Consider the following 16,066-nt stretch of genomic DNA (forward strand, 5'->3'; position numbering starts at 1 on the left):
TAAAGGTACGAACAGACAGTATGATAATTCTACAATGGCACGAAAAAGTTTTGTGGTAGGAATTACACGATCTATCTTAATCTCAATTCCTTGTCTGCCAACATGCCAGCAACTGAACTCGACGACAATACCAACCTAATGATGCATTGTTACGTAGCGGCGTGCGTTCAAAGCACTGTATGAGCAGTGAGCACTTTGAGCAATGATTCTGGAGCCGAGGTTAATTGTTCTTCCGATAACTATAGCATTGCCCGAGAGCATATTTGTTTTGCCACGAGAACCAATGAAATAGTCCAAACGATTCCTTTGATTTCACAAGCTGATTGCTAACATGCGATCTGTCTGTCTGCAACGGATTTAATGACCTGTTTCTTTGAGGTCTTTCCCGCTGTATCTACTGATCTTTGAGTGCCCCTATTTTTAGAAATTATCATTTAGACAGCCCAAAACACAGACTAAAAATGAAGACACCTGCCACTGTTTAATTCGTCACTGACCTATATTTATCTAACGCCGTAAAGTCGCAGTAGAGTTTTCGCGACGCAAAAAGTTGCTAAGTAACTTTTAACATTTACATTTACATAACAAAACTCGCGTTAAATCTTGAGCTTGGTCGGTTCTACGAGGTATAACCGACAGTCACACTAGACACGGTGTCGAAGAAACTACGAAACTCTATCCAGAGTTGATTGATTGCGGTTGGAAACCGAAATGCCGGTATCGCGTTTGGAATACCGCCCTGAACAGCCTGAGCGCACACCCGTGAATCTTCAGCAAATCAACCGTGCATTGCAACGTCTGAGGAATTCGCACGTTTTCGAGTATTTGGCAATCCGAACGGTTCGTTATAATGCTTCAATTCCCAATGCCGGAAATTATCATAGACTATCGAGACCGATTTGCCTGGCAGAAGTACATTCTATTGTCTTTTTTCGAAGGAATTCCTCGTTGAAAATGAATGGCCAAGACACTTCCAACATCCTGGTCACCTGAACGAGGCATACACTTGTTTTAGTACGTGCTGAAACCCAGTGATTCATTCCCGCAATTAGACCGCCATGTTATAAGTCATAATTATAAATTATGAATGAGACTGACGCACGCAAAGCCTGGATGCACCGTACAAAAATCGATACATACCGAGGTTGAATCTATAGAAATTAAAATCATCCCATCATCTGAGATGAGAGATTTCCTAGATTAGGTACCGAAACTCCACTAAGCGTGAAATACAAATAGGCGATTTTCGATTACCGCCCTTGTTATCAGCGGTATTGAATAGAAAAAGAAGAAATATTCCATCGCTCCTGTACGACCTGTGTCATGAAAAATAATCCCCAGTGATATCTGATTGGTACTGTCATTTCGATCAGAGTATTGGTATAGCGTCTCACCAAAAATACCGAAGCCGACATAAATATAGCCTCAGGGCATACCGAGCGTTGATTTCATTCATGTTCGTTCAACATATGATACCCAACAAATTACCATATTAATATCGAAAGAGCGATTGATAAAATAGATCATTTCTGCATGATTTTGGAAGGATCTGCTTTTATATACATAACTTCGACTCATTTCTCGGTAGGGTTGTGTACAAGAAGGATAATACATTCAGAACGGGGATGTGAAATGTGAAAACAGGACCATTGTCTAAAGCAGGGGTGGGCAACCTACGGCCCGCGGGCCGGATCCGGCCCGCGAAGGGATTTTGTCCGGCCCGCGGACAGTTTTCCGTCTTATATGATAATGTGGCCCGCGGCTACAGTCTGCCGAGATATCCCGCTACTTGCTTACTACGTCAAATTTTAGTGACTGTATGTTATTTGTATGCGCATTGCGCAGCGTGCGAGTGGAGCTTGCACGTAAGTTCGTCGAAGCGAGAAGACTTGCATTATCGGCATTTATGATGTACTCAACCCTAATATCGTTTGTGGTAATCATGGTGTTGGTAGACTACAATGGTCATTTACACCAGACCGATATTTCTAATTTTTGATTCCGTAACCGCCGACTTGTAGCACGGCACACTTGTAGGCTTTTGTAAGACACCGCTTACGCCAACTCAAAACGGGTCGTGGGCCACTTTTCAAATTTCGTAGATGCCGCGGTTGAACACAGTTGAACAACGACGCTATCTCATCACCTACTCAGCCCTGATGAATTGATATATTGGTAAATTTGGGGTACCGGGCTTATCGAACACCTTGAAATATTAATTAGGGATTGCACCGTGAGTTGATTGAGCACACCATAGTGTCCTATAAGGTGTGTACACAAGCAAATCTCACGGCTCAGTGAAATAGGTCTACGTCACACTTTCCCTTTGGTCAAAGGCAATTTGGCGGTAATTTTTTACCGGCTTGCCAAACATTAAAATTGATAAAACGGGTATCAATCGAAAGCTATCGCGGTATTAATTGCGAAAATATAAATTCTATTCTGCTCGTGGTCCTGGAACCCCCCAAAATCAGCTTCCAATGTTGCATCGTAACGGAGTTTGGTATTGTGACGCAACTATGCCGTCTGGGAGCAGGTGAGGAGCAGAGTAAACCGCAAGCGTATTGGTCATCGTTGCGCAACCGATTGAGCATTCACACTCTTACTCTCGTGCGCGCTTGCTCCTGAGCTGCTCAGACGGCATGGCTGCGTCACAATACCAAAGTCCGTTACAATGCAACATTCAAGGCTGATTTTGGGGATTCCAGATCCTCGAGCAGAATAGAATTTATATTTTCGCAACCAGCATCGCGGTAGCTTTCGATTGATACCCGTTTTATCAAATTTAATGCTCGGCAAGTCGGTCAAAAACTACCGTCAAATTGCCTTTGACCAAATGGAAAGTGTGACGTAGACCAATTTCACTGAGCCGTGAGATTTGCTTGTGTCCTCACTATATAGGACACTATGATCAGAGAGAAGCAGACATGGCGGCGCCTGTATGACAATGCTGTTCTCAAATCGACATTATATCCTCGTCATTATCGGCGAGAACTGACTTTGAAGTGGCATTACTGTCGTTAAAATACATTCATTAAATACGATTTATTCCTTGTGTATGTGGATAAATGGGCGAATAATGTGTCGATTCAGCAATCCGGCCCGCCAAGTACTTAATTTTCCTATATCCGGCCCGCCGACTGGAGAAGTTGCCCGCCCCTGGTCTAAAGCATGTGTTTCACTGTTTTCTTTTTTTTAGCCATCGACATATACAATTACAATATATGGTTAATTTAATGCATGTGCAATTGCGCACGAAGTAGTGGGATCGAAAGTTGTACTTGCATTCAAGATATATTTTCACGTGATGAAATCACTAATCGTGTCTATGATGCACGGGAGGCAACTCTGCATTACGCAACAATTGGTTGATATTCACGCCTCAACTTCAATGTTATCCATGAACAATGAACAATGAACATCCATCTTGCGTCATCACTGGATTGACAAAATAAAGCATAATAATATGTATTGATGGTGCGTCATAAGAATATTTTTCTGAGTTCGCACATGCGACGGAAAGACGCTGAATTGAATGCCGTACTGTGGTACCGCAAATCGGTGAGTTCCGTTGGTTTGATGTATATGACCCAAGTTGACTGAGAATGAGCTCAACCTGCCAGGGCAAAGATTACGTAACATTGAGGGCTGTATGCAACCAGCTGCTCAAATGCCATAATTGTCATCTTAAATTTCGATATTACCACCGACGTGACCAGGAAGGTGAATATGGCTTGACCATATTGTAAGTGTTCGTGTAACTGTGTGTAATGGTGGTATATCTTTGTCGAAATAGTATTTTGCCGCATTATAGTCTAAGTGGACGGCCGAATACGAACTGTAGCATTGACTATCACAGACCAAGTGCCTGTATGACCGCACCCCGTCAGAGCGAACCTTATACGACATATAGAGGAATATCGTCATCGGACACTATTGCATCAACAAAATCGATAGATATCTATTGGCTTAACAAATAATCTGTATTGATCACGACCAAATAGAGCACAAGATTTATTGAAGTGGAATGAAAAACATGAAAAATTTAAGCACGAAGGTAAAACGTGAAAATATAATTCAGACTATACGTACAATGTATTGTATATTGTACAACGTACAATGTACAGGTATAACAATTCGGTAAAAGTGTTTGGCGGCTGTTCAAGATATTTATATGATAATATCACATATATTTACAAATAGATAATTTAAAGGAAGAGATATACTACCAATGAATAATGTAGTTAAGTGAGACGAGATACCGCGTTGTATACTTATGAAGCATCATAAATGAAGCCACTGTATGCTGCTACCGCCGCCCATTCAGTAACGTTTGCTAGCAAACAAGGAACTCTATCTCGGACTTTTAGGAGTAGAATTCACAATCTGCGACACCTTTTCCGTTAAAATCGATAGATTAGCTCTGTACAGTTTTTCATTGCTCATGTCTACAGGCTTTGGCAGGTGCACCATGATTCTTCTTACTCGCTCACTGGTGCCTTCCGGAGGCCACGAAACCCACCGAAGCATGACAGGTAATATTGGCTTCTGCAGACTTATCGCCAGATTTAGGTCTTGTTCACAGTTCGCGCATGTTGCGTACTGCGGTGTGACACAACATAACACGACACTTGCAGTCTGAAATGCAACATAGGAAATATATTAGAGAATTTTTGTTTGTGTGTATCTTCTAAATCTAAACCGTGATTCTATATATTTTAAGAAAAAGGTGCGTGTTGACACTCAATGGTATACTCTAATATGAAAGTTACCACCCATAGATATAGGTCTCAATTCATTTTGCGTATCACCGGATTAATCGCCTCATAAGTACAATTCGTGATATGTCTGTTTTCCATCACAGTCATTTCCAACCGTATGGATAAGATATAAATTTAGAAGCACCAAATGACGATTTGGCGGGTGGAAGGGTGTGTGACTTTTGTAACTATGAAATGACGGAAACGTAGTAGAAATCAGGATGACGTCACAATTAATTCATCATTGAGGGGGAGTGTCTAATCCGCCTTTCCACTCCTGGCTACCTCACTGTTCATTTGCAATGTATTTACACTGTAAAGATATGGGTAGGAAATATGTGTATATTAGCAAAATTTCGGCATGAAAAAACACATTTGTTTTAAATACAACCCTACGTGTACTACCCATTGTCGCCTTCTTGGGATGGTAGGCCTACTGCGAAACTTAACATACTCCCCTTGGGATAGCTCTCCAAAATAGTTTGTGTATTTAACTCGTTTTCATCCAATGGAAAGGGCCTCGAAGCAAGATGCATACCAGAAAGCGCCATTAATTGATTTGTACCCAACGCTGTGATTTAAATCGGTGATTTACACGATTTTCGTTTACAGTAGGCCTACAGGTACAGTAGTAGCATATTAACCCTGTGCAATTGTGCATTATTTCACTATGTGTATTCATGTTGCTTCCACTCCCTGTAAGTCTCATTACCTTCATGTTCCTTTGAATGTGCGTTTTCAGTGTCTCTGATTGCGTAGCATCAATGACGGAATTATTCGAGGAATGGGTTCTCACACTCATTCGCGATAAAGATGGCCTCGTCGACATTGTCAGATCGGCCCAGCAGGGCATACCAATTTCTTGAAGATGGTCAGCGATTCGCAAAACCTAAATTTACACATCGTCAATTTAGATATATACAAAGCTGGTCAGTGTTGAGATGACTCGAGTCACCTTTTTCGTATGACTTGACTTGACTTGACCCAGCATTCCAGAAATGCGGATTGACTCGTGACTCGGAGCAAAAGTTACGAGTTAATTTCAAGTCATCAAGTAATCGGTGTCGATAAAAATCGCTATACTTTACAAATGCAGTAAAGTAATATAATTTATAAGATATCTATCTCTGTTCTTAAGACTGGTCATTGGTGCTAGGTGAGTCTCTTGCATGATTTAAATTGAATTCGAATATAATTTACAAGTTTACATTACTGGTCAACCATTGGCGCAGGCTTAAATTATATCCCATGGATATGTAGTTGGGTGATGCATCCTATCAATTCGTTACCCCTATCTGAGGTTCGTATTCTATTCTCTATTTTGGCGGATAAATTAACTGTATTCATCCCTCGATTTAAAATAAATGCTGACTCAATCTGAATTTCAAACAGCTAGCAAAATGCAATAACGTAATCAAATCATTATTCGTACTTACAAAACACAACTTGACTTGAATTGCGACTTGACTCGAGTCACCTCCATAAATCGAGTGACTTGACTTGACTCGAGTCCAAATGTGCAATGACTCGAGATGACTTGCGACTCGAAGGTAATGACTTGATTCCAACACCGAGCTGGATACGAGTTCAAATGAACTCCTCCGGGTTTATCAAACGATCATTGGAGCTGTTCGCAATTATATCACTCAAAATAACACGGGTTTCCTTACCTTTGCTTGCATATCCCATTGATAACTAATAAAAACTCTTGCGTGCATCACTTCATCTGCGAACGGAGATGGCGTCTGAGGTATCGCGATGGAGCTGCGGGAGCACAACTGCCGAAGAGGCAGTAAACCATCGTTCATTCGATCGATATATGCCTGCAAAAGAGATTTCACTCTGCGATACGACCGTGTAATACGCTATGGAAAACGAGCTAACCTGCTCCAAAACAATACCGGCAATTCTATCCGGGGGCTTCAGTTGATGCTCCAATATATCGATGCTTTCCGAATACATTTTTGTTTCAAAATCAATTGCTAGTGAATCACCTGACAAATAAGGATGGCGGTGGCGAGATACATTGGGAATGTTCACCTTGTTTTATTTACCTAAAGCAGCTTTCAGTGGATTTTTCAATTTATCCCATACATTGTTGAATGTGGCGGAAATTATTGTGCGACCGCCTCCCAGCCAGGAACAAATCATCGCTTCATGAAATACAAAGAGTGACGATGCGGCCGCCTCAGTAAGCACACAAACCACTCGACTGCATTGAGCTAGTGCGCCACCATTCAACCGGAGAAATTCATCTCGAGATTGTCCTAATACACCGTGCGTGAGAACCTTTGAAAACATGACGACGGTCTGTTCATGTGAATTCAAGTCTTCATGGACAGGCGGAGGTTACCTTCAACCCTCTTCGGCTAATATCCGCATTGAGATTAGTTGCTAGCCGGGCGTCGTTAGGATCGTAAATTATGTAGACATGATCCGACTTCGGTCGAGTGACGCGAGCTCTGAGATGCCAGTTCTCCTCAATTTTCTGTTCTTTTTCGAGGATATGCGTAAGTTGCGTACTTATCTTTTTTCTTGCTATTTTCGAATCCACTCCTGCAAATTTCATCGAAATATCATCACGGAAGATACTATACACTTGCTATGCGAACCCCTTTCGATGCTGTAATTAGGGTTGCATCCAAAACAAAAAATAAAAATCAAATAAAAACAAACATGTTTAAAACAAGGCCCTAATTTAAAACATGTTTTTTATTGTGTTTTTTGAAAGCAACGACGTCACGAATATTCAAGTGTGACGTCATAACGGATTGACATTGACAATTGAAAATATAGGGTAAATATAGCTCCTTTGACGAAATATCTGTACTGTAACTGTCGAACCGACTATTTTGAGGGTTTGACAACTTCATTTTACAACTTGGAGATAACACATTTTTTAATCTGCCTTTGTTTAAATCATGTTTTAAACAAAGTGTTTTAAAACACCGTTTGTTTTAAATGCTACCCTCGCTGTAACAGTCTGTGTGGCTGTGAGTGCCGAAATGAGCAATTCTTGTCAGGGTTTCAAACGACTATACAGTAATTAATAAATAGGGAAAAACTGCATGCATTAGGTTAAATTTCGTCCACATTGTCGCTTGGATGTACTTTTACGCAATGGTGGTCAGTATAACAGCGTACTTATACTTTTTCGAAGTACTGAGATAAGTTTAGCCTACTTCGCTACTTACACCGGTAGTTATGACTTCAGACTACTTCCTTTTGCTTGATAGGTTAGGGGTAGGTTCTTATCACTTTAATCAGTGAAATTGTCGTAACAACTGGGAGAAATAGCGACGTTATCACGGTAAATGTATAGGCTGTTTGAAAGTTAGGCCTGTTGTTGTTTTGGTATCCACCGTGTTTCGACTACAATGGCCATTTTACACCAGGCCAATAAGCCACCAGGCTCGAACTAGGAGCAAACTGGTATTGTAGGCCTCGCTGTGGAACATACCACTTCGCTATTTATTGCATTATTCGTGCTATCTTTCGATATTTCATGTTAGTTGCATTGATGCATGTGGCAATCCAGAGAGTGGAACGATGCGAATCCTCGGTAGAATCTACTTAAAAAATGCTAACTGGATACTATTTTGACCTTGCAATTTCCACTGCTAGTCTACTTGACTAGCAATGTTGACTACTTTGCATGAGGCTGGTTATCCCACCTTAAATACCGATTTAGATTAGCAGCGTATGATTTACTGTGCCATTATGTTACGTCGAATCAAAGACGAACATTCCCTGAAGTACGGCTATGTCGGGCAAGTGTGACGAAACAAAGCAGATGAGTGAGACTCACCTAACGTCCATTGCAACTCGGACGGAGTCGCAGCTAGTAGCAGGAAACCGTCGACGGATTGCTCGGTGAATGTTTGTCTAGGCGCAAAGCCATAGTTGAGTTACAGTAGAATTGTGTTCTTCAACTACACTACATGAATGCTACAAGCATATGCATACCTATAGAATTCTCGTATTCCTATCGAAAAAAGCCATTCATTGACATCATGCGTTGACCAATGTACAACGTGCTTTCCTTGAAAAGCGCCCGTAAACTCTCCATCATGAGTTGTCAGTTGTGGAACGTATGTCGTTTTCATTGATGCAACCTGATACGAAAATTACCGCGTATTTTCATTCTGAATCTTGGCTAACGTTGCTTTTCGCTAAGCCGTAGAATGCCGGTATGTCGCAGTACCGGTAGGCCTATACAAAGCAATAATAATGTCAGTTACATGTGATTGTATCGGATAAAAACATGCTTGACATCTAACATGGGACTTCATCAACGGCAAAAGGAAATGATTGTGATAAGTAAGATTTATTTTGCCGTTGTTTCGGCCCAATGTCTTCGAAAGTCCTCGCTGTACCACGCTTTTGTGTTTTACTACATCCGAAACATTTGATATCGTCATGTCTACCGCACCTGATCAAGTCTCTCTATCAGGGCTCCGACTGCGAATGATGATTTTTCTGCGCTGGATAATTGTGAAAATTCCGTCAAATCGACTACTTCAGCCTGTGCTGACATAAGAGTTTCTGTGTTACATAGAAATAGGTTTTAGGTGCAGGTTACATGACACTAATTAGCTGTGTGAAAAATTTACCCGTGAACGATCTTGATAACGTGACCGGGTCCAATAAGACACAGAATATGTATGGTCGTTTTGTGGGATCGCCGGAAGTGATTCTTTCGAGTATGATCTAAAAAGGTATCGACCTATTGTAAATACAGGCGGTAACACCATAGTGTCCTATATGGTGTCGACACAAGCAAATCGCACGGTTCAATGAAATTGTATCACGTCACAGTTTCCATTTGGCTACAGGCAATTTGACAGTGATTTTTGACCGGCTTGCCGAGCATTAAATTTGATGAATCGGGTATCAATCGAAAGCTGACTCTGCACGGATTACGAAAATATAAATTTTATTCCGCTCGCGGCCCTGGAACCCCCACAATCAGCCCCCAATTATTCATTGTCGAGTAGATTGGCAGTGTGACGCAACAATGATGTCTGGCGAAACGAGAGACTCGCTCAAGAGCAAGGATGCGGCCGAGCGGCGAGAGTGGGATCAGCTGACGTCGCGGCAATAGCGATGTGCAAACGCGCCACAGAGAAACGCTGCGCTGTTGATACTTTTTCTATGCGTTTCGGTACAAGCGAGCACACACCAGCCTTTCCTTGACTTGTAAGGGTAGAACTGGGTCCACGGAATGTATTAGGGCCCTACCAATTTTCGCGCAATATCCTTCAGCTGATAGAGATATGTAGGCTACGTCTAAGTAGTCTACATTGGATATGTCAGGATATCGATTGCCTTAGCCCGCTTGTTGCGTAGGGCTCCAGAGATGCGTGGCGCTGTTGATACTTTTTCTATGCGCTTCGCTAAAAGCGAGCACACACCAGCCTTTCCTTGACTTGTAATGGTAGAACTGGGTCCACAGAATGTATTTGGTCCCTACCAATTTTCGCGCAATCCTTCAGCTGTTAGAGATATTTCTAGTAAGAAAAATATACTTTCAAGTAATAAGATTCACTCAAGACAGCAAATTTAGATAATGTAAATATATCATATTGTAGTAATACAACTACAGTGTTTAGTTTTCACTCTAGTCCCCATAAGCACCACGTCGGTGACCTTGCCAAATTCCGAGAAGGCAAAAAAGTGCAAACTCTGTTGAGCCGAATGGACAATGGACATTCAGTTATTCACAGATGCGAAAAAAATACTGCAAATCCGTATTACGTAAGTTACATTAGGAATATATATACAGGCTACAGAATGAATATAATTCAAATATCTGTGATACCACTGTATTACTTTTGACGCAAAAGGTCCCCGGCATTCAAAAAAACTATTTGGTGATTGAAAAATGCTAAATCAACTTCCAACGTCAACGTTTATAGTGATATCAGATATATTCCAGTGAAAAACAAAGGTATGAATTTGATGGTAACATTTTGGAATCATTTGGCAGGTATGGCCCGCAAGCTTTCTAGTAACGGATTGAATCCGGACAGCGATACCAGTTTAATTCGACACTCCTGCTGTTAAACTTTATTCAACAATCAACATTTTACCTGCTGCATTCGCGGACCAAGTCCTACCCATACGGATCAAATAAAAGCTTGTAATGTATGCTCATGCTCAATGCTCCCTGCTTACACTTAACCATAAAAGCGACTATAGAAAGTATCGACACCCGCCATCAACAGCGCGACGTGTCTCTGGAGCCCTACGCAACAAGCGGGCTTAGGCAATCGATATCCTGACATATCCAATGTAGACTACTTAGACGTAGCCTACATATCTCTATCAGCTGAAGGATATTGCGCGAAAATTGGTAGGGCCCTAATACATTCCGTGGACCCAGTTCTACCCTTACAAGTCAAGGAAAGGCTGGTGTGTGCTCGCTTGTACCGAAACGCATAGAAAAAGTATCAACAGCGCAGCGTTTCTCTGTGGCGCGTTTGCACATCGCTATTGCCGCGACGTCAGCTGATCCCACTCTCGCCGCTCGGCCGCATCCTTGCTCTTGAGCGAGTCTCTCGTTTCGCCAGACATCATTGTTGCGTCACACTGCCAATCTACTCGACAATGAATAATTGGGGGCTGATTGTGGGGGTTCCAGGGCCGCGAGCGGAATAAAATTTATATTTTCGTAATCAGTGCAGAGTCAGCTTTCGATTGATACCCAATTCATCAAATTTAATGCTCGGCAAGCCGGTCAAAAATCACCGTCAAATTGCCTGTAGCCATATGGAAATTGTGACGTGATACAATTTCATTGAACCGTGCGATTTGCTTGTGTCGACACCATATAGGACACTATGGTAACACGCATCCCGCGATGTTTAAACATACTTTGCTTTCATAGATAGAGACGGGGCATGTCATATAATCCTTAGATATTAGCAGTACAGCGGCGCGACATCTGTCAATTGCTTCCAATCTCAGTGTCAACCAGCTTGGATCGTTCACCACTCCCTCATCTTTGTCGAACCTGTTGGTTATTTCGAAGAAGGTCAATTAGGTGCTGACATGATGTGCTGTATATAGCCATTTAAGCACAATATTAGTATTTAGTTCTTTCAATCAAGTCAATAGTCACATGACCCGCGATCTGCACCTGCACAAACCCATTCCACATTTAACTAAGGTTGCATTTAAACGCGCGTTTTAAACATATGTTTTGAACGGTAAACGATGTTTTTAACTTAAGCACTTTAGAAGATGCGTTTTAATAAACCGTGTTCAGGGGCCGGGAACCTTTTTCGTCAAAAGAGCCATATTGGCCCTAAATTTTCAATTGAACAGCTTATTGGAGGTACAGAACTTTAATATACAATTGAATAGTATATTCATATTGAAATGAACCCGAATATTTCCGGCTGACACTCGTCAGGGGTAATCGTCAGCAGCTAGTAGAGAATTCAAAAGAGCAGCGCATACCAACCAACAATCGTAACACAAAATATGACGCCACCAGCATGAAATGTTGTAATTCTGAAAGAGCCATACAATGATTCCAATTGGCTGTTGAGTCACAAATGAAGATTGGTGACGTCATGGTTGCACGAAATCGAAGTTCACTACATTTGATTCGTCGTGTGAACCATATTTCTGTGTATACACTTCTGTGATGTCATAACGCCCGCTAATCAACCGGTTGTCCGACATTTGACCGTGGAACATAATGAAAAACCACGGTTCAGCATTGGAAAATTTAGCTTAGCCTTAGCTAGCCATGCAGGCGTCGCTAGGTCTGCTTATCTCTCTGATTAATCAACCCATTGTACAATCCAAGATTTCAAGACATGCATTGTGCAATAGCGGCTACTGTCGGATAAGCTATTGACAGTAACTTTGTTTTTGTCGCTATGTACCACATTCGTATCGAACTTTGCGGATTTGATTTGTCTGATGTATTCCGCTTTGGGTTGCATTTAAAACAAAAATCAATTTAAAACAAACATGTTTGAAATAAAGCTCATATTTAAAACATGTTTTTTATTGTTGTTTTTTAAGCCATGACGTCACCAATATTCAATTGTATCGTTATAATGGATTGACATTGACAATTGAAATACCGGTATAGGGTAAATATAGCTCCTTTGACGAGATATCTGTATACTATTAATGTTGAACCGACTATTTTGCGGGTTCCAACTATCCCATATCGATATACGTCGGCTATATCGGGTGGTAATTGTCCGTAGGCTGATACAACATGTTTTTGGAAAGTATTTACGCAATTATAGCATAATTTTACAACTAATAAAAAACACAAATTAAAAAAAAGGCATTTATTTAAAACACTGTTTAAAACATGCTTTAAGCAAAGTGTTTTAAAACACCGTTTGTTTTAAATGCAACCCCATTTCCACTAAATAACTTCCGCTATTATCGGAAAATGTATTATATTGGACTAATCATGTAATAACTAATGAGCAATGACCAGCAGCCAATAATTGGCATAAATTTCAAGATTTTGAGTTTGAGAGCTTCTACTCCCTCCCCAGGATACGTCACTGTATCTCACTCGTAAAGACTTCTCTCATCTACCACAAGAATAATGATATCATTCAGTCGTTATGAAAATCTATCAAAAACTAGCGGAAATGTTGATGAATAAGATGGGAACAATGTGCCAAATTAGAAACTTAGCAAAGAGCCATTTTTTCTGATTCAATCCATCGGAAAGCGGCGATTTTCGTTACCACCGCATGTAATTAACCGCAGCGCTTATCTGATGCACCTTCATTCTGAGAAAAGCCGCTATCATCGTGACATATTTTTAATATACATTATATGTGTGATTTTGCAAATATGGTCATAGTGCAAGCTGACCATTTTAGGGATAACATTGAAAATAATGCGCGGATTTGAAGGAATTGCTGCTTTATGCAGCTCAGTCTGCTGCGCGTGAGCGGTTCTTGGTGATTTTATCACGTGGAAATATTTCTTGAATACGATTATAGTAGCCTATAACTTTCGAACATTCTATGTCGTGCACATGCATTCATATGAATCAGATATTGCAATTTTATATGATATTTTTCATATGGTCATGGCTAAAAACAAAACAAATCAACAATACAAACACATATTATACAAGTGCCCTGTTTTAAACATGCCTGTTTTAATCGCATTCACACAACTCTGCAACACCCGGCTATGGCGCTTGCTGCAGCTCGAGTCGGACAGCGCATGCGCATTGTAGAATCTACCTCGGAGGTATTACGGCATATACAATTTAATTCAGCCCGAGCTTATACGGTGCAAATCGTCACAAACCATAACGTTTGATGATCATTTTGTTAGTTAATTGAAATCCGTTTTTTTGTCGATTCTCATCACTCATATCTAACTTATTTGCACATAAATGTACGTTAAGAATTGCTAATATGGGTCATATGTTCTAACATATTTTGCTTCAGGCTTGTGAAAGCATGTTTACGATTTGCATGTTATCAATTGTCATATTGCGACACATGCATTCTTTCATGGATGTCTCATACATAATTCTGAATTATAAGTAATTTACCAAATATCATCGCCCAAGTTATTTTCTTTCAATTGTCGCACCATATCAACGATAAATTTCCTCTCATTCAAAGTTGAATCCGACGAATATGACACGAAAATGCCTAAACGCAAAGCGTCAGCGTTATCCTTCGTTATTAGTCAAGTTGGATTTAGCAAATTCTCACTCTTTTTAACTTTTTTAGTTTTTCGCGGCTTTGCGTTTGCAGTTTGACCCAAGCCGTCTTTTTTCTTCTCTTTCCTGCAAAATAAAGAAGCATGTAGCTTCTAACCATAGCATTCGCTTTACAAAGTTGCATATCCTGAGATTTCAGGAAGGTAGCATTTGTGATTTCACTAAACGCTATAGTTTATATGTCATGGTGCTGGGCAGCTATGGTCTATTTAATTTAGAACAGGCGTGCACATATGTTTCCGAATCCGTTTGTACTGACGGCATACGGCATACGAACGGTCTAGCGACGATATGGAGCCCACATTTACCATGACCAATACTTGCTCAGAAACCCTTGAGCCGATTTTCATCTTGTATATTTACGATAGGTATATAATCGCTGTATGAGACACTCACCATACATTCTTGGTTATCGCCTATACATTATTTATCGTTGAAAATACATATTCTTTTGATAATCTAATATCAACCAAATGTGGCATCTGCATGTGCGACCGTGGGACTTAAAATGACAAATGCGGAATGTTTTGGTTCTGGATAATCACGTTGTGTCAGAAACGTTGTCGTTTGGATGCAGCTTACTTTCTCTTTTTAACCTTTTTCTCGGGCTCGTCTGGTTTTTCATCTTTTGCGTCAGGCATTACGTTTTCCCAAGTGTTGAAACTCGTTCCGCAAAGATGCGTTCGGAGTTTATGTAATTCAAACTGCAATATTACATCAATTTAATAAAATCGAATTAAATCAAACCTGGTACTGCAAACACACCCTAGAAAACCACGATATCGCAGATCAAATATACTAGAAAGAAGCAGCTGTACCTGAAATTTCGTTATCGCAGATCTAATGCCTTATATTGCTAGCCCAACATTGAACTTTTGTAAAAAGTAGGAGCTCCTCACTGGTATTTTAGTCCTATTACTTGTAACTTTCTATATCAGCCGAGAGTGTAACTTCAACAAATTTGCAAGCGTCGATCTCTCATGCTATTTAAGTTTATTATACTGGCAGCTAGCTTACTGTATAAGAGCAAACACCGTGGTTTACTTTGCGCGGTCAAGTCAGTTGACCAAGCTCATTAGCATCCTAAGTGCCAATAAGTAGATATCTTCCTACCACGACCTCTCCAGGCTTCGATTACTGTGATATCGACTACTGTAAATCTCGTTATATGATTTGAAGTGGGGATTTAGCTTCAACTAACCATCACATGCTTTGCGCACAATTCCTGTTAGTGCTCTGTAACTTGTCTTAACCAATCTTCTGACGGCCATTCTTGACTACTGTGGAGGTCGTATATACGATACCACACATTTGATGATATATGATCTGTTTAAATTGTCTAGGCTTAACAACCCGACTTTCTAACAATGGGACGTGTTTATTTTAGAAACATTAAATATAATATCCTGTGTGGCATTCATAGTGTGAATCTGGTTGAATTCAAAGCGAGAATCCAGTCTAGTTTATCAAACTCGTGTACCACCACCTGTCTGAAACAATTAAAGTTACCTAGTAAGTTATGTATCTGGATCGTGAATAGCGAATGGTCTTTTGTAAAACCCTGGCTACCTCA

General features: G+C 40.6%; 1 protein-coding gene across 2 annotated transcripts; it reads right to left on the minus strand.

The window, feature by feature from the left end:
* Positions 1–3,936: 3,936 nt before the first annotated feature.
* On the minus strand, positions 3,937–15,971 carry LOC145448001 (uncharacterized). 2 transcript variants are annotated; one of them, XM_080326309.1, is made up of 15 exons: positions 15,312–15,971; positions 15,076–15,197; positions 14,486–14,559; positions 14,320–14,422; positions 11,637–11,775; positions 9,374–9,470; positions 9,193–9,305; positions 8,727–8,875; positions 8,569–8,645; positions 7,114–7,316; positions 6,815–7,049; positions 6,645–6,754; positions 6,431–6,583; positions 5,473–5,649; positions 3,937–4,638 (listed from the first exon to the last, which is right to left on the minus strand). In XM_080326309.1, the coding sequence occupies exons 2-15, from the start codon at positions 15,132–15,134 to the stop codon at positions 4,354–4,356; spliced, it is 1,974 nt and encodes a 657-aa protein (XP_080182435.1). In that variant the 5' UTR covers positions 15,135–15,197; positions 15,312–15,971; the 3' UTR covers positions 3,937–4,353. The 2 variants fall into 2 exon arrangements, with proteins under 2 accessions (XP_080182435.1, XP_080182436.1); XM_080326310.1 differs by lacking the exon at positions 15,312–15,971 and having other exon boundaries at positions 9,193–9,290; positions 15,076–15,289.
* Between the last annotated feature and the right edge of the window lie 95 nt (positions 15,972–16,066).

The sequence above is a fragment of the Botryllus schlosseri genome, chromosome 10 (assembly GCF_051294905.1).
Source record: "Botryllus schlosseri isolate E-star chromosome 10, Bs_hap1, whole genome shotgun sequence".
In the NCBI taxonomy this organism is placed as follows: Eukaryota; Metazoa; Chordata; class Ascidiacea; order Stolidobranchia; family Styelidae; genus Botryllus; species Botryllus schlosseri.